This window comes from Strix aluco, chromosome 4 (genome assembly GCF_031877795.1).
Source record: "Strix aluco isolate bStrAlu1 chromosome 4, bStrAlu1.hap1, whole genome shotgun sequence".
In the NCBI taxonomy this organism is placed as follows: Eukaryota; Metazoa; Chordata; class Aves; order Strigiformes; family Strigidae; genus Strix; species Strix aluco.
In genome coordinates this window covers 51,247,362-51,266,475 of record NC_133934.1, presented here as the reverse complement: position 1 = coordinate 51,266,475, position 19,114 = coordinate 51,247,362, and the positions used below count along the sequence as shown (strand labels likewise).

The window sequence follows — 19,114 nt, the reverse complement described above, 5'->3', positions numbered from 1 at the left end:
TGCTCTCTTCATAAGTGGAGGTGTGTTCTGGCCAAATTCCATCTCAAGTCTTCCATTCTCCTAGTGAACACCCACCTGTTAAAGTTTCAGTTGAGAAAGTTATGATCTGTCCAGTGTCAGGTGTTATGATATCTCCTATTTCATCTCTTGAATGAAATAGAATCATAGGATACCAGGTTGGAGGGGACCTCAAGGATCATCTGGTCCAACCTTTCTGCATGGTTTAGGCAAGATGGCCCAGCACCCTGTCTGGCTAAATCTTAAAAGTGTCTGTTACTGGGGAAACTGCCACTTCCCTGGGGAGATTATTCCAGTGGCTGATTGTTCTCATTGTGAAAAATTTTCCTCTTGTGTCCCATCGGAATCTCCCCAGGAGTAACTTGTACCCATTACCCCTCATCTTTTCCATGTGAAAAGGGAGTCTCCATCTTTGTAGTCGCCCTTTAAATACTGGAACATGGTGATAAGGTCTCCCCTAAGCCTTCTCAAGGCTGAACAAACCCAATTCTCTCAGCCTTTCCTCACATGGCAGGCTTCCTAGTCCTTTGATCATCTTTGTGGCCCTCTGGACCCTCTCCAGCCCATCCACATCTTTTTTGTATAGCAGGGACCAAAACTGACCACACTATTCCAGGTGTGGCCTGACAAGTGCTGAGTAGAGTGGGATGATGACTTCTTTATGACTTCTTTATCTCTGCTGGTGATGCCCTTGTTGACGCAACCCAGCATAGGAAATGCTCTGTTTGTTGGTTTGGGGTAGGGGGGAGATTTGTGGGGTTTTTTTTGGTTGAAAAACTCAATGAAAATAAGATACTGCTCTGGGTTGAAGATGTTCTTTCTTCTGATCTTGATTGAGGATTGGCAATAAAGCATACACCCAGAATTTAAGTGGAGGAGGAGTTTCACAGGAAAAACTACAATCATAGAATCGCAGAATATCCTGAGTGGAAGGAAACCACGAGGATCATAGAGTCCAACTCCTGCCTCCACACAGGGCAACCTAAAAGTTAAACCATGTATCTAAGAATGTTGTCCAAATGCTTCTTGAACACAGACATCTGTGGGGCCATGACATCTTTCCTGGGGACCTTGTTCCAGTGCTTAGCCACCTTTTTAGTGAAGAACTTTTTCCTAATATGTAGAAAGCAAAATGGTGTTTGAGCTCAACAATACAGCTCAGATACAATCACAAGGAGCATTTTTGAAAAGCCTCTGTTAGAAGTGTTTGGAGATGAGTGATGTACTTTGTGAATGGGCATTAGGCTACGGACTGCCCTTTGTGTAGGTTGCATTTTCAAAGATGCCTACTATCACTGCAATTTCCTGATAAAAAATGGAGCTTTTGCTGGAGCAAAAGATTTTCCTTATAAATGAAGCCAGTTAGTAAAGTCTTTGTGGCAGCCTCACTCTAACTGCTTTGCATTACCTGCATTACCTGCATTTTGTATTATGTATCTACTGCAAGTAATGTAGACAGAGATGGAATTACCGAGTTGACTTAGGCTCCTAAATCTGATGTTACAGAAGATAATCTGGAACAGATTTTTAAAGGTAGGCAGTTAGATGCCTCACGGGATTCTCCAGTGCCTCAGAAGCTAGGACACTTCTGTAAAATCTCAGTAGTGATATATGTCCTTGCATTTGGTCCAAACTGGTGAGACAGAAGTCTGTAGATGATGCAGAGCATGTAAATGAGTCGCACACACTGAGATGAACACCTGCCTCAAGTTAATGTTGCTGTATATTTAGCTACCTGTTAGCCTCTGATCTTGCAGCAGAGTCTGCAGACATGAATATGTGCCTGTTTTCAGCTGCACTGGTTTGTGGTCCAGTGTGTTAAGACAAATTGCTTTCATTGGCTGAAGTACAGGGCCGACTTGTGGCCATGAGGTCTGTTACAGACACAGTAACATCTGTCTAGAGGGACAGAGCAGACTGCCTGAAGTTGTAACCTTTTAAGATTACTGCAGCTCTGCTCTCAAAATCTTCAGTTGTGCTTGTTAAGGGGTTCATGGGCATCTGAGGTACTAATGAAAATGTTTTGCAAGGGCCAGAGAAACAACAAACCCATGTAGCGTTCCCTGTCCTCTGAGTCCCTTCATTTCTTGTGGGATCCCTTAGGAGAATGGTAAAGTGACTTTGTGATGCTCCTCTACAAAAGGTACTGTACAAACAGCAAAAGTAGCAGTCAGAGAAGGCAGAGCATATAGCCCTCAGTGCAAGCTACTTCTGCAAAGCCACTTAAGGAAATGGTAATGTGCATTCTTCATCCCAGACAGGGTGGAGTTGAACGCTATTGGGAATTTGTAATGAGACGCACTGTTTCACATGGAAATCACTGGTTCTCAGTTGTGACAGGGAGCTGTCAGCAGTTGTTGCCTGGGGAAATCACTTCAGTGATCTCAGTCCCGCTCATTACAGGTAGATGACTACATCCCAAGTCCTCTTGGCCCTCGTTTCCACTTGAAGCAAGTTTCTCAAGTGTGGTGGGTGGTGACAGAGCCTTGTAGTGATGCCTGTCTTGTGCCGGATGCAGTCATGTTTGGATGTGTTACTGCACCACTCTCAGTAGTGTCTGGAGATTTGCTGTCTCATAAGCCCACTCTGTGTTTAGCCTGTTACAGCTTGTTTACAGGGACCCTGAGGTAAATTCATTTAACTAACGCATGAAATGTAAGTAATTCTTCCACAGTGAGTTAATCTGACCTCAGGTCACTTTAGTTGTGAGTAAGAGTTGTGACACATGGCTTTGATGTGGTTTAACCCATCTGAGGCTAGGTTTCTTGAGCATCCCCATGGAAGGAGACACTCTTGGCTTAAAGTCGTCTGGAAGAACCTAAAGAACAAATGAGCATGGGACTGCATGGACGTGAGTGACATGGAGCTGCAGTGGGTGGGCCAGGGACAAGGCGTGCTGGTAGGACATTGTGCAGAAGCGTGAAATACTGCTGGGTGTCATATTTTGAAATGAAGGGCTAACAACTTGATCGTATTCCCAAGTAATGTTTTAATTTTGAGAATTAGTGCTTTTTCTGCTTTAAAGTGGCTTCACCAATAATTTCAATCTTTAATATCCTGTAAAACTTGTAGTACTAATGCACCTTTGCCTTTGGCCCTGCTTGACTGAGTCAGATACTATTAATGCTGGTGCCTTGTTTAGGCAAAGCACATTTTTCTCAAATACTTAATGTGGAGCCACGGTGTTTTGCACGCAGATCACTCTGAGCATCTCTGCAGGAAGGGCAGGGTGTCCGAGGAATCTAAGTGGGAGGACACACTATGTATCTGTTCATGACTTTGCAAGCTACTGCAAGAACTCAGTGAGGGTTTTCCAGCTCAAATCTCAAAGATAGACCTGAACCCATCAACATTTTTTCTTCTAGAAATGACCACAGAAATTACAGGTTTCTGCCTCCCTTCTAGAAAATGTGTTTCTGGTAGCGAAGCTGATATTCTGCTTGCTGTTTCTGGTGCTGCTATTGAAGTAGTTTGTATATACATGGCTATAGGGGGACCAAGTCCCACCGTTGAGGATTTTGTAACTGGAGTAAGATGTGTGTCTAACTCTAAAAGCAACACAGTTATAATGCCCAATTAACATGCAAATTAGACATAAAGGAACCATGACTATGAAAGCAGTTTTACTCTAATATTTTAATTAGGGCTTGACAAAAGAATATTAAAAATTTTCCAAGGAGTAGGGTGTAGATCATGAAAGTGGTAGTGTGAGAGAATACCTTCTCACAGGACTGGGTTTTTCTAGTGAGTTGAAGTGAAATTTGTAGATATCACGACTTCTCAGACTAAGAAAAGCTAAAGTAAGATATTCTTTTTTTACACACATTTTTCAGAAAAAGTCTAGTCAGACTGGTGGATCATGCAGTGTGGCAACAGATGGGTTTTAACTTGTATAAATATGCAGGGTGGTGCGTGCTTATAATCTAAACTTCTCATATATGCTGAGCTGAAGATTTATTGCAAGGAAAAGATCACCATGGATAGCTCAAAGAGCATAATAGTGCCTGCCATGATGGAGGTCTAATAACAGCAATTAAAGGAAAAAATAAATGAGAAGCTTTGTAAAATATGCTTGTTTAAGTGGCAGACAGATGGCAATGGATAAAATAAGTTACACTGCCATTAAAATAAAACAGTTCATGCTGGTCTGCTTGGTTACATTCAGAGAGGGGTGATAAGGTCTAAACCATGAGCTTTAGTCTTGTGTTCTGCATGTGTGTCTTGCCATACACATACAGAATTGTTCGGAATAAGATGTTAGATTTTTCACAGATTTGATCTAATAAAGTTTAACTGACAAAGTAATGTGGGGAAGGGGGAGCGCGAGAAAGCTGTGGAATTGTGAAGAACTTAAATATTGTTGGTATGCTTTGTGGACGCTTTATAGGCTGAACTGTTTTTCAACCAGGAAGAGTTTTTTGGTGTTAGCTGTTGCCAGTAAGGAGATGTTGGCTGTAGTTACAAGTAGATGTGGTTTAGGTGAAAGTTCTGCTCTAAAACTCATTGAAGCTATCTGGAGTCTTTATTTTGACTTGAACTCACTCTAGTACATTTTCAGTCCGTTTACTAGGAGTGAGCTTCATAGGGGTGACAGGCTTATTTAAGTGGTACCCTGTTTTGGAGAAACACATCATGAAGGTAACAGTCAGGATTTGCCTGAATTATCAAGCAACCTCTGCACCGTGTCAGCTCTGGAGCACATCATTTAGCATGGAAAGAGGGGATTCTTTAAATCAGGATGGTTGCATGGACCTATTGCATATGTACCCTTTCTTTTATTCAGGCCAGTTACGATCTTTTAGTGAATACGTGACGTTCTTTAAAGTGAATTGGCCCAAGTATACATACACATCCATCAAAAGAAGTTGTCCCATTTTTTCTTTATTTAGTGTGAGGCCAGGGCCCACACTAATGAAATCAGTCAGCTGAGACTGACCCAATTTACAGTTGGCCATGTTCTGCAGTGTAAAATAAGCCAATTCCTTTAAACTTCAGGTACTGTGTCTCTAGCATGTATTGAATATTGAAATGACAGCAGTAAAGATTCTCTTCGGGAGTTTACAAAGATGAATTCTGCTGCAGTGGGATCCTCTCCCTGCTGACGTGTAGATGTACTGCAGAGAGTAAAATATTGAGAAGGATCGGTAGCATGCAGCCTCTACAAATGGCACTTTTGATGGCAGGTTCCTGGGACCATCTGCTTTCAGAACCTTCTTGTTGAAATGCACATCTGACCCCAGTAAGCTACAGTTACAGTTTTATAGTAGATAGTTATTTGTAAATTTTAATTTGCTGGTTATAGTAAACAATGGTTTACTTTCAAGTTACATCCCTGTAAAATAGGTCAGATTATATTTGTTTAACTTCGGGGATTTGGGTTGCTTTTTTCCTCTCATACAACCACTAGTTGTGTTCAGTCAAAAAATACTTGAGACTTCTTTTGTTTCTGGTTTTTGCTTCCTTACTTCTTCCCTTTAAATCTTTCCTGTGTTTTCTGTGCCTCCTGATCTGCAGTCTTTGCCATTTTATAAGGTCCTTAGAAAATTCACATCTGTGCAACCACTTTGTGGATTATTGAGAGGAGAGTGTGTCTGCTGGAAATAAACACTGGATGGTTGGAGTATTTTGATTGCTAAAGATTCTTCGGAGATCATACTTTTGCATTAAAACAGAATTTAAGTCAGCTTTGGGCAGCAAAGTCCAATAAAACATGCAGAAAGTGTGTGTTCCAGCAGATGATCATTAGATGCTTCAATGAATTTTGTGCTCTGTTGTGAGTAATATGAATTTTTTACCACATGACAGAGTTGTGTGAAACACATAAGGAAGGAAAAGGAGCACAGACTGGAATACAACACTGCTTCTAAATCAGTATCTTGCCTTTTCATTTGCATGTGCCTTTAAGGTCTGTGGCAAGCAGTTCCTGGCTGCACAGGGGCCTTTTGCAAGAGAACAAGAAGTTGCTGCTTCTGCAGCCAAGTAGCTGGTTATTCTCCCAGAAAGTGGAGGTTAGGAATCTCTTTTTATATGTGTCTTTTAGGCTGTTCTGCAGAAGGCAGCCTCCATCTCCATGTTTTAAAAAGCTCTGTGACTGATAAGCCTACTTTCAAAAGAAGTGACAACTCAAAAATTAGGTTAAGAAATCTGATGTACAGCATGGGGTCACCTGAAGCTGTGAAGCTCTTGCTTAACTTTCACTTTTAGTGTTCTGCTCAGCATGTGGGTTTTTTAATTTTTTGACCCATCCTTCTTGAATACCTTTGAAGTTATCACAAACTACTTTTTGGAAGAATCTGACTCTTCCCATTAACAGTTCAGAGCATTTAAATGCCTTATGCTGTCTGTGTTGCAGTCATTAACCCAACTTTTTAGCAAAGTTGGTGCTATCTCATTTGGTGGTTGTCTCAATTAGATCTCTACCTAGGTTCTGTGGAGTAGATAGTTTGACCAACAGATGCGGTATTCAGTACTGGTAAGAAAAACTGCAATCAAACCATGGTAGTTGTTACCACCATAGACACAGTCCTCCTTTCCAAGACAAAGCTTCCTGTGCCTGCTAGCCAGCCTGTATCCGCATCTGAAATGTTACAGACACTCTGTGCAGTAACTTTTGTGTGTTGAGTACCTGTAACACTGTGCTTTGTGTTCTGTCTAATTTTAGTGTGCCCGCTGGATTTGAAGGTATAAAAGAACAGGAGATCTGCAATGAGATAATGACAAAAATGCTGGAAAATTACAATAGCTTGTTTGAATTGGAAGGTTTGAAGAAGGATGAAGAAAAGCCTGTATGTGAAGAGCTAGCAAGAATTATTTTGGTAAAAGTGAGTATCTCTAACATTTCATCATTTTCTTATAGGAATTCAATAATGCAGGCTTATTGCAGGCTTCAATTCTGAAATCTTTTAGGTAAGTGGGTGGCAGGCACTGTTATAATAATAGTTGGTGTTATTGATTGGTATACAGTTTACAAATCAATTCTGCTGATAGGCTAATTTTCATTACTAGTCTGGAAGTTGATTCTGTTAAACATCTTTATTCTTTGTTAGCTATTCACTGTTATTTATAGAGGAAATATATTCACTAAAATTTAAATGTTTTTAAATAAGGAGACAGAATAATTCTAGGAAGCATTCAAGCTTTCTGACATGTGATCGTTTATGGTGTACATCAGTGATGATGAACTTCCATACTTTAGGACAGTATGAGGTCTCTAGCCTTTGCCAGTATGAAGTCTGCTTGTCTCAAACACGTACCTGAATTTAAAAATCATGTCTTCTGACTCAGAACAGCCATTTCTGAATGCAGTTGAAGAGAAGCATTAAATAGTAGTTACTATTTGAAGAGAGTACATTGGAGCTGTTAAATGAAAAGAAATATAATGGAAGTATTATATCTTTGGTGGGAAGAGGGTGTGTGTGTAACATCCAAGGATTCTGAATTGAGAAAAAGTCAACAAAAATAAGTAGGACAGCCAAAAGTGCCTTATTCTGGCTTGTGCCGTCATCCTACAGGAAGCAACCTCAAGTCTGTGCAGGAAATGGTCGTGAGGATGGTTTGCCTTTTGTGTGTTAGCTGTGCAGATAATTACTCCCTTCCAAGGTGTGAGTTCTTGAGTTTGAGAGGGTTGAACTACTTACCGCCTTCCCTTGGTAGGCTTTTGCAAGTACCCACTGATAAAGTCACTGTAGCCTTCACTGGCTGGAATGGAAGTTCTCAGAAAATAAGTTACAAAAATATAGTGTCTTTGACCTTGACAGAACAAGAAGTTTGGTGTGAGACCAAGTTCTGCCAATTAAGTGAAATCAGCTGAAAACATCTCTGCCTTTGCAGTGTATTGCAGAAGGGTCCATTGAATCTGAACTGCAGGGCTATCTGTATGAGTTGGACCCAGTTGCTTTTAGAAGTGTTGGTGGTTTTCTTATGTGGTGAATCAGTGAAGTCTTCAACTGTTTAGTCTTTTAACTGTTACTAGCATTCACCTAAAATGCTTCTGTGGAAGGAGATAGAATGACAACTTGCAGCGTCCTCCCTGAAGTCACAGTAACTTCTGAGTAATGGAAATTTTATACCTGGCGGATGAGAGTGATGTTTAGGAGCTGATGCTCACTTCCATAACAAAAACAGGTTAAGAAAGTAATTGTAAAAAGACACGGTACTTTAAAGAGCCCAGAGGAAAGACTTCAGATATGTGTCCACCTCCTTCAAGCCTCAGCCAGCTGCAAAAGCCAAGATAGTCTTTCACTTCTAAGGGCTTATTAGTAATTGGGAATACACAAAGGTGGAGACCTGGGAAATTTCCCACAGCAGTTCAGAGATCTGAGCTATCAAAGTACATGGCGACAACCAGACTTACTCCAACAAAATAGCCTGAAAGATATAGTTACACAAGTTAGATGAAAAATGTTGCCCATCTCTTTGCCTCAGGAGACAGATGACTGCCTGAGAGGAATGAGCCATGCCTGAACACAAGGGCTTACATTGTGTTTATGTCTTTCAATCTTGTTGATGGCTTCCAAATTCTGCTGGCAGTCAGCTGCAAAAATTAGACCTTGTTCCTTGTCCATCTAATTTGGGTGGGAAGTTTTCTAGCTTAACCAAGACACATAGTCAAACACAAGAAATACAAGCATCTAACTTCATGTAGCAAAGCTACATAAGAAGTGCTTGTTGAAATTTGTCAGGTGGCTCTTTGAAAGGCTGCTTTATACTGTTCCGGGAGGTTACTTGTCCTGTATCCTTGCAGATAACCCCTATCCTAGCCAATTTATATAATAAATTAGAGATGATGCCCTCGAAGAGAAGAGCAAGCAATAATAAGTTAGATTCAGTAGAGAAGAGTGATTGCCAGTTACACTGAACTGTTACATACAGTAGGAGCTAGCTGATCCATGTCATAAAAGAAAAATGCCTTGGAGAATATTTTGGCATGACCTGGGTCAGAGTGTCCAGAAAATAGCAAGCCATTTGTAAGGAAAGTTACTGCTTCTTGAAAAGCCATTGATGAATTCACATCTACAGATAGCTGGAAAGAGATTTGTCAAGTAATCCTGTTGGAAGGAGTGAAAAATGTAGGATGCTAAGGACAACACTCTCGTAAACTGGGGCCTTGTTGATTTTAAGGGTGTTGCATTCAAGCATGAACCATGGTGGAATGGGGGAGCAGACAGTAAGGAAAGGGAAGAAAATGAGGACCTGCCCTTTACCAAACTCAACTGCATTTATCTAAATGGCTTTTACGGTTTTTACATTGTGAACAGCAAGAGGGTGAGGAGGGGAGATTTAAATGACCTCGCTCACTTCCTTCTGGGATATTTCTAACATCCTCTCCCCCAAATCACTCGCTGTTTTGCCAGTGTTTCACCCTGAGTCACTACACTGATACCTTTCCCCTGATTGCCTTCACTCTCTCTCCTTTCTTGCTTTTCCATGTTTACATTTTTCTCCTGAATTCCCACAGCCCTGTCCCACTATTCTTCCTGTACTCAAATTTGATAGCCCTTCATTGCCACTCCAGAGAAAGGCTGGCAGTCTGTAGTGAAGTGCAAAAGCGCCAGCATTCTTGATACATGGCCTTTCATCACCTCCAGTCACTGTGCACACATGCTGTAGCCCCTTCACAGCCTGTATTTCTTTGTCATCCTTTCTTTTATGTTCTTGAATGTGGAGATAACTTTTCCTCTAGGTTAGTACAGTGCTTGTGATAATGTGACCTGCCTTATGTGTTCTGGGTGTGTAGTTTGGGGTGAGGGCTTCTTTAGACAATTTCCTTAGACAATCATTAATGCCTCCTTTTGGTTGAAAGGCTGCTGTTAATCTTACCCAAAGGTAAGGTTCCCAAAATGAGCATAGAATAAATTCATTTTTACATTGTTTTAAGAGATTAATCTCATGATGGTCAAAGCCATTGGTGCTGATCCAGGTGTTCTTTGATTAAAAGTTTGGAAAGAGCACCTATAAGCATGCAACTTCCTATACAGGGAGAAGAATGCCACAAATTTGCAGAAGGACTAGCTTGAATCAAAATTTGAAACCCAGTGACAGTGGTTTAAAAAGTAAGGAAAGACTTCAAAAAGTACAGCATCCAGCAATGCACTTCTTTCAGTGCTCTAGTATGCCTTTCTAGCTTATTGTATTACAAAATTAGCCCTGCCTTTTCTTATCTCTTTTTTATGGCTTCAGGCTCTTACTTTGGTGCTGAAATCTCAACTGGAAGAACAGGAAACTATCTTCAGTTAGTGTCTAAAGGTATTGCAAGAATATTATTTCTCCCTACAGTCTTGGGTAGTTCTTGAGATGGTTTTAGGTGCCTGTTGCTTCACATCATCCATTCATAATCATATTTTTTGAAGTCAACATCAACCCTAAATTTTGAGAAAATACCCAGAAACAGAGGAGTAGTGGCTCATGCCATCCCATCCTAATATGGGAGTGTACCTCCTGTCATGTGTTTGGTCATGTTTACCATCTTCCCGAACTTGCATAGCTCCTGACACTTCATGGTCTGGATATATTAAGATTTTCCCACACTTTGGTCATAAAATCAGTGGATTTTTAAAAGCAGGAAGTACTGCTCTTTTAAAATGAAAACAAGACTATGTGGATCATTCAGATAAAGTCATGAAAGCATCAAGCTTCTCTTTGAGCAGTGTATCGGAAAGGAAAAACAGCTCAAGTGGAGCAAGTTGCATCTTGTCTACCATGTTGGTCATAGCTAGGGGAAATCCACAATGCTACAGACTTCCAGAAGGAGTAAGAGTATTTCAATCAGGTACAGATTCTGGCAGCTTAAAGAAGATCTGTTTTAAGGAAGCCAATAGTTAATCCATTTTAGAGATGAGAAAAAGAGACATGATTCTTTAGGGCTGTTGGTAGTTGAAATGCCATTCTTGCTGCGTATATGCAGAGGAGGCATGGGAACACCTTCACCACAGTTATATTTCTTTTCAAAGATTGCTCAGTCATTGGAAAAGACAAGTTGTGCCAGGTAAAGGGATTTCTTAGCTTGCTTTCTCAGTGGATCATAATTCAGAAAGTATGGGAGCTGGAAATCTGTGCAAACTGCATTCCAGTCCCTGCTTTGTTCCCAGGACTCTAAAGACTACTCTTGCTCATTGCTCAGGCATATGGTAGGATTATAGTTAGAAACGGTGGGGTGTTTTTCTTTGGGAACCTCTATGTTAAAAAAATTTAAAAGTGCAATGTTCACAAAACAGAATATTTATCTTTGAATAGTTCCTATTTCAGTGGGAATTCGAACTCTCAGGTTCCTGATGCCTTGCCTGGAAGGACTTCATTAGTTTCTCACTCCACCTAGTAGAATGAGATCCATATGATCCTCCAGGCAGGTGGCCAGCAGGTGGAAGTATAACATGTACTTTCTTTAGAAAAATAAAAAATAAAAAAAAAAGCCTTCCTATAAAAGAAAAAATTCCTTCCTATAAAAGAATTATGGGGTGTGATTTTTTTTTTTTTTTTGTTCCAAAATAAGTTGGGGTTTGTTGGGGTTTAAAGGTTTCATCTGCAGTCTGTGAAATCTGCAGTCAGCTGTTATTACAATCCTTAAGACTTTTATCCAAGCTCCAGTTTAATTTCCTAATCCAGCGAAGGTCTGGAAGAGTCTCTTTCTCTTGATCGATAGACTCTACTAGTTAGAGAGAAATGGGTGAAGTGGGTTGAGTGTTCTGATTAGCTATCTGCTCTGTGTTCAGATTTTCAGGATCTTAAATAGCTATTTTTTATTGGGCAGTGTTATGTGTGAACAGCTAGTTATCTGACATAATATCTGCACTGCTATGCATTTATAAGTATCAAGATGATATAATAAAATGTTGCTTATGTTTCGATTTGGAACAGAATTCCTAGTGTGTATAGGTATGGTCCTGATAGATTCGTCTTTTTTTTTGAGTCACTAAACTGAGTGGTAACTCATGTAATGAAAGATTAGTCAGTCTTTAGTTGCAGTATTGCCAATTTTATCATCTTCTTGAATAAATAGATTTACAAAACCTACAGTAACAACAAAAATAGTAATTTTGAATGAGGACCTTTCATTTCCAAAGATACGAAAGTGCTGTTCAGACTGCAGCTGCATTATAGTCCTATGTTTTATAGCTAGCCAGTGGAGTATTGTTACAACTGTAATGAAATGGAATCTTTGAATAACAGCAATTAGGCTTCTCCAATGATCAAAGACTGGCAGTGAAGAGGATTTTTATTTAGTTCAAGTGGGAAGGGAAATCTGGGCAGGCAAACTGTTATGAGACTCTCTCTTGGGAGATTTCTGGAATTACCCCTTCCACTGGTTTCAGATGAAACATGTCATCTTTAGTAGTATGATGATTTTTAGCTCAGTGTTATCTTCAAATAAAACATACAACCTATTACCAAGTCATGCAGGGTTACAAGATCTTTTTTTTCTATGTTTTTCACCTTTTCCCTCTAATGCCTTCTTGACAGAGCACTTCTAGTTTTAAGAACCAGTCAACTCAGAGCATATAAATGTTTGCACTGGAACACAAGCACTGCCATGATGAGGTTGTAATGCTGTTCCTGGCTTGATTACATATTTGGGACAGGAATTGCAAAAGCCTTTTCCCTTTCTTCCTCTGCTGCGTGGTAGAATACATAGTCCTGTTCACCTGATGCAAAGAGAAAGCAAGTCCATTTATAAAATTACAACATTAAAATGAAATTAAAAATCAGTTACAGAGTCAAGTAAAATTACAAATGTGCAGTCTCAACATTGTGAATATAATGTGGGTACATTCTGATGACCTCTGAACAGGGAGATTTTACTCCCTGAAGAGCTATAGAAATTGGTCTCTTGCTGGCTTTTTCAAAAACTAATAGTTTCAAAACAACGTTTTTATATTAAATGCAATTAACTTCTTGCATTTTTATCCTGTTTGTTTCCGGTCTTCTAACAAAAGCTGCCACTTCAGTTGGGAGGATTAGTTGGAAAAATAGTTCTTTGTACGTTAAATGGCTGCAAAAGTGCATGCGCTGTGTTCTGCAAACCTGCTGTTAGATTTCTAAAGAGGCAAGCAATCCACCGCTTGTAGCTGCATCTGTTAGTGCTTGGTGTGTGCAAAGTGTGTGGTGCCCAACCCAGCTAGGCAGGCCCCTAAGTGCATTTTTTTTATGTCAAGGAAAGTGCTCCAGATGACTTTGACGATGCTATTTTGGAGTGCTTGCTTGCTCCTTCTGATTGAACACTCAGACCAGTTCATTCAGCCCTTGGTAGGACTTGAGCCTTTCATCCCTGAGGAAAGGTAGGGAAGGTAAGATGGTCAAAAAGTTCTCCATCTTGGCTGGACTTTGATGCTTTTGCAGTCAGTTGTAAAGCTCCATCCTCACTGAAAGCGATGATGTTTCGGATTATTTCCCCAGATGAATAAAGCAAGATCTTCACTAATAAATGTTTCCTTCCCTTCCTCAGCTGTTTTTGCTTAAATACCTTAGCATGAGGTCTAATGCCTTGATAAGATCCAAGAGAAACTGCTGAAAACTCACCAACTCCATGCCCGAGTGGGCTCCCCCTAAATAAGTCACACTTCCCTGCCACCTCAGTGCTCTGGTCCCGTGGTTATACATTCAGCAGACACAAGAGCAATCCCTCATTTACGTCAGGAAAAAAGGCATCCACTTCTAATCCGTGTTATGTTGCCCTGACTAAGCCTGCAGGGTCTAGATAGTTTCCTTTATTCTTCTTTCATGTCTGGGACCATTTTAGCATCATGTTAATGGTCAGCTTTCAGTACTGGATTAATTCTTCCCCATTAGCAGGCAGTGGGAACTGATCTTTGAAAATCCTTTCTGAAGGTCTCAGCAAACATTTCCATTTCGTTCAGTATCCCCTTATTTGGGCAAGTCACGCCAGTTTTCTCCTGCCTGAGCCAGGGAGCTCCCAAGGGTAGGAGTTGGTTCACATGGGAGATGTGAAGATGGGTGGAAAGTGCATGAGGAGAAAGAGCACCTGTGGAAGTCTGTCTCCGGTTTTGTGTTTAGTATTTCTACAGCTGGAATTCACTTTGCAGTTGTCCACCAGTGAGCAGATGGGTGTGTTTATAGTAAGGGTATATAGTGATTCAGCCAGAATGACATTTTAAGATGCAAGCTGACAGGAAATGAGCAGTATGAGATTTGTAGGGGAAAGTTTATAAGCCTCCAAACCCTTCACCTATAGCAGATTCAGTCTGGAGTGAAGAGAACTGTTATGTTTAGGCTGTGATTCAGAAAGGCAAGCAAAAAATCAGATGATCCCCAAGCAATTCTTTGTGTAATTTTGAAATAGCTTTCCAGTGCTTCTAGCTCTGCTACTTTTGACAACTCTGTATATGTATTATTAAAACAGAATGTTTCTGCTGTTGAAGTTCATTAAAGCATTCACAAGATTATAAATCTGTCACTTGTGGTGTTACTAAATGCAGACCTGAATATTTACACAAATAAGTTAATGCTAAACTCTATAAAGTAATAAATGATTATGCTGGTATTTCTTTAGCTGGAATTTCACCAACAATGTTTTCATTTTAACACATTGTGAGAATAAAATTGCTAAGATTTAGCACTTTTAAAGGGAACAGGGGCACAGAGCAAACGTCTCTTTCTATACTGCCGTCCATATTTCTAGTATACTATAAAGTTTTTGAACGCACATGGCAAATTTTGCAGTTGAGATGCTTAGGAACTTTGCTTTTACTCTCTCACATTTTTTTCTTTAAACAAATGCCCAGTGATATTATCATTTCCCCATGATAATATCACATAGCCAAAATGCAGAGAAAATAAGATCCATATGAGTATGTGTGTTCCGGTCTGTATTTGCACATGTTTTGCTCAAAATGTTTTTCATTCATTGTCTGTTGTTTTGTTTGGGGGGTCTTGGTGGAGGAGATGAGGGGAGGGTGCCATCATGATTTAGTACTTGGGAGCAGTCCATCTTGGTCAGTATAACATCATCTGTCAAAAGGGAAGCATCAAAGTCAGCACCAAGAAACAAGGTACAGTAAAATAAGCTTGTGAGCCCCTGCTCTAGCCAGCTGTTTCTGAGCATCCTTGCTGCACCCATGGGGGAAAAAGGAGGTTAGGAGGATGAGAATTTTTCTACTAAGACAAATCTCTCAGTTCCTCCTGTTCAGATTCCCCAATGTTTATTCTATTTCTCATTAATTAGTCATTCAGTTAATTAGGTTACAGAAAATGATCAGCATTATTCCCTCTGTATAAATTGGCAGTCAGTGCTGTCTTTGTAACAAGGACATATTGCAGGCAGTCAGAACTGGTCCAAAGTGAAGAAGTGTAAGACATTTTTCAGCCTGTGAGGGTTTAATTCTCACTGGCTTCTGCCATTAGCTTCGCCTGTAGTACTTTCAAGGGGGGAGCTTCAGAAGGGCTCAGCGCTGAATTAATTCTTTTTACCATTATAAGAGTAGTGAAATGCTCATTGACTTCAGTATAAGTCCTACACGTTTTTGAAAAGCCCTTCTTTGAGTACTATGAAGATCACAGTTTATCCAGGAGAAACTGGTTGGTACACCCTTGTGCGCCTGTAACATCCACAGCTTTGCAGGGTTTCTGGTGCCCCAAAACTTACTTGTAATAAACAGGGCTCAGGGCCCGTCTAAGAGCAACAGGAGTATGTGATGCAAGGCACACAAGGGGCCAGACACTCGGTATGTGTCTGAATATGTATGCCCTTGAAAATCTGATCTATCCAGCAGATCCCAGCAGCATTTGACCTTAATTGCCAGCAGTGAACATCTCAGTTTCACTGTTAAGGGGTCTGTGTTCTGTGTGCTGGAAATCTTGCATTAGTAACTAGAACAATATAGAGACACTTAGGACTCCCTAATTTACTGCAACATCAGATACTCCTTTTAAAAGTAATGTTGCTGATTTCCATGTGTGAAAAACGTTTTTTCCTTGTGAGTATTTTGATTTTTAGATCAGAAATGCAATTTAGCTTTTCCAAGACTGAATTTAAGCAACTGTAACATGAGATGCAGGTCTGGAGAGCCTGGGTTTCTCCTATAGCTAGGTCATGGTTTTCTTTTAGATCATACTTTTTCTATTTATGAATAACATTACAGTAAATAAATAAATCAGACTCCAGTTTTCAAAATTGCAGGGGAGAATAAAATGTTCCCCTGGAACTGATCTTAACTCTGTTGTTATTGAACACACACACACACACATTAGGCTCACCCAGCAAGAAAGCAATGTTGTTGTGTCACTTTGTAAATGCTTGATTTGTTTTTTTAATCTTAAATTCTGCTGTAGGCTCCTTACCTCAGCCATGAGAAGCTGAGTTGTGGTCATTAACTTATTGCGTGACACCTTAACCCTGCCAGCTAATATATGATGGGCACTTACAAATGGTAGGAATGGACATAGAAGATGAACATTTTCACTCAGTTAAGTATTTGTAACATTCTACAAGTTCTGGAATTATATTTGATCCCAGCATTACCAGTTTAAGTTTTTGCAGCCTTCAGTAACCAGTCCTCCTGGATGGCTGGAGACAGGTTTTTCTCTTCCTTCTAGAAAATACCATGGTATTCCACAGATGCAGTTGCCAGCATTGAGGTATATCATGGGATTATTACTATGTTTGTCATTTCCTTTTCTATATTGCGGTCCTCTAAAAATAATGGATTTCCGCATCTCTCCCTTGCTTTCAAATCACAATTCATGACCTTTGTACGTGTTTCATGGCAGTAATTGCAGTAGGTTAAGGTTGTACTGAAGTGAAACAGAGTAACCTGTAGCTGTTTATTAAGAGATATGGTCTCAGGTAAAAGGTCACATATATATAAATAGTCTTGGGAGAACAAAAGGAAATGAAAGGGGAAGTGAATAGGGTATTCGTTTCATACTGAAAAGCAGTGATGCATTTTTTGCAAACTGAGATTTTGCTTTTTATTACTTCTGTCTCAAACAGCTTTGCTGAAGTCTGGTTATTAAAGTATCGTGTAAATGATGGCAAGGTAGAACAGGAGATAGATACCGAGTCAGCTTTACTCTTTCTATATGCCAATAGCAACCAAGGCAAAAATCCCATATATAAATACTAGCTGTTTCAATCTTTGTTACATGGTTTGTTTAGATAAGAGAATGTTTAACAGCTTTGCTAATGTTGTTCCCCCTGCTAACAAGGATGTTTTCATCACTTTCTGGGTACAAAATGGAAAGGATACCTAGTACATTGCTAAGAGATTTTTTTTTTAATTACTGTTCATGTTAAATCATTGTCTGTATTTTTCCTGAAGGTATCTGTGCCACTGAATGATGACTCTTTGAACTGTTATCTGAATAAAAATTAGTTATTCCATCCAGTTAACATTCATGAAAATACCTGTGACCACATGAATTAAAAAATGCCTTTGAAAATCCCCATGCCATCAGCTACATAATTTTAGTCTTAAAAATATAGATTATTTGATACTTTGCGTGTCTTACAAAGCCTTAATCAGCCATGAACTATTTTGCATGATCACAGAGGGGAAGAGGTTACATATTTTCTTCATCTTGTGAGTAGGAGAAAGAGCAGCTCTGTAATTGCTGTGGCCCTTTTGCTTCTGCGGTGGCACCCTTGACAGCACTGCTGCATGATTTGTCTGTGGTGCTGTGCTCCAGAGAACTTTGTGTAGGGGACAGCATTGGTTTGGGTGATATTCACGGCTCCAACATCAAATGAAGGGAGATCCAGTAACTGTGAAATTCCCTGTTTCTTATGCACTGCTCCATGGACAGCATGCACTTTTGTTATAGCCTGGGGAAAAATCACAGGTGTGACCCTGCTGACACCTACCTGAAGCAAACGCTGCGTTGCACTGTTATCCTGGGATGCTGCTGAGAGAAACAGAATATTCCCTCCTCTGTGGTGTACAGCTGCTGACCCAGTAAAGAGTCAGTTGTTGCAGGCTATCCCTGTGCGATCAGCTAATGCATCATTTCTGCAATCATTCACAGCATTGAATTCCTGAATAATCCTCTTAATGGTTGCTCATCCTATGTAAGAGTGACTGTACTGGCTATCCATCTAGCCTAGTGTCCTGCCTCCCATGCTGGCCATAAGCAGATGTCCAGGGAGGAGTAAGAAATAGGCAGCAAGGTGTTTCCTTCAATTACTCTACCAGTTTGTGACTGTTCTCAGAGGTTCTCCTGGTCTTGATGTGATCTGTGTATTTAGTGATATCCAGAGTAATTGTCTTGTGTACCCCTTGCACATGTGTAAGCTTTTTGCTTCCAACATGTCATCTGGCAAAGAGTGCCACAAATTGTTTCCTCTTACGTGAAGAACTGACTCTTTTTGTTTGTTATAAACATGGCTTTTACTAGTGTCATTTGAAGGTCATCTGGTTTTTCTCTTTTCTTTTTTTTTCTTTCTTTTTTTAACTGAAGAGGAGATAGCGAACAGTCCATCTTCTCTCCACCACCCATGACTTTGTATATCTGTCAGATCCTCACTACAAGCTACCGTGATTTTTTTTTTTCTAATGAAAAATCAGTAGTACTGCCATTTGCAGCTTTAATCAGTGCACTGACAACAACTGGTTTTTTTTCTGTCAGAGCCCCTGCATAGAGTCAGTGAGAAAACAATCGTGTAATAGCTCTTCTCTTTTGGGGCACAAGGCCAAATACTTTGATGCAGTAAATTGGTGAAGTTGAGCTGCACCTTTTTTATATCAGAAGGGAATCTGACTCCTTGTTTCTGTAAAAAAACTAATTTATGCCTTAGTTAAGAAAAAGCTTCACATTGATAGAGTTCAACTTTCTTTTAATTAAGGTCTTCTAGGTATTAACAGCTAAAAAAATAGATCTCATGCTTTCTAGCAGCATTTAAAACTTGAACTGAAAATCCCACAGACCAGTTTCCTCTGATTATGCAGTTTGTGAGGCCAAAAAGAGATTAATTACTGAACCAAGTAGGAAAGAGATGGTGAGCACAGCAGTAATAATGAGATTGTTACAAGGATGTCTTGGAATACCAGATTATCAACAAATAAGTTTATCATTAAAATGTATCACAGTGTATAACCATTAGTTTTACTAACTCTTCTTTTTCCTAATTCCTTCCTGGAGCAGTTGTGAT

The 19,114-nt window shown here is 39.9% G+C and overlaps 1 protein-coding gene across 8 annotated transcripts in view; it reads left to right on the top strand.

The window, feature by feature from the left end:
• Positions 1–19,114, top strand: part of FAM13A (family with sequence similarity 13 member A) — a 139,953-nt gene that overhangs the window by 23,006 nt on the left and 97,833 nt on the right. For all 8 annotated transcript variants that reach the window (XM_074823087.1, XM_074823086.1, XM_074823085.1 and 5 more), the window contains one exon: positions 6,680–6,839. In XM_074823087.1, coding sequence (XP_074679188.1) covers positions 6,680–6,839 — 160 coding nt within the window. The remainder of the gene's footprint in view (positions 1–6,679; positions 6,840–19,114) is intronic.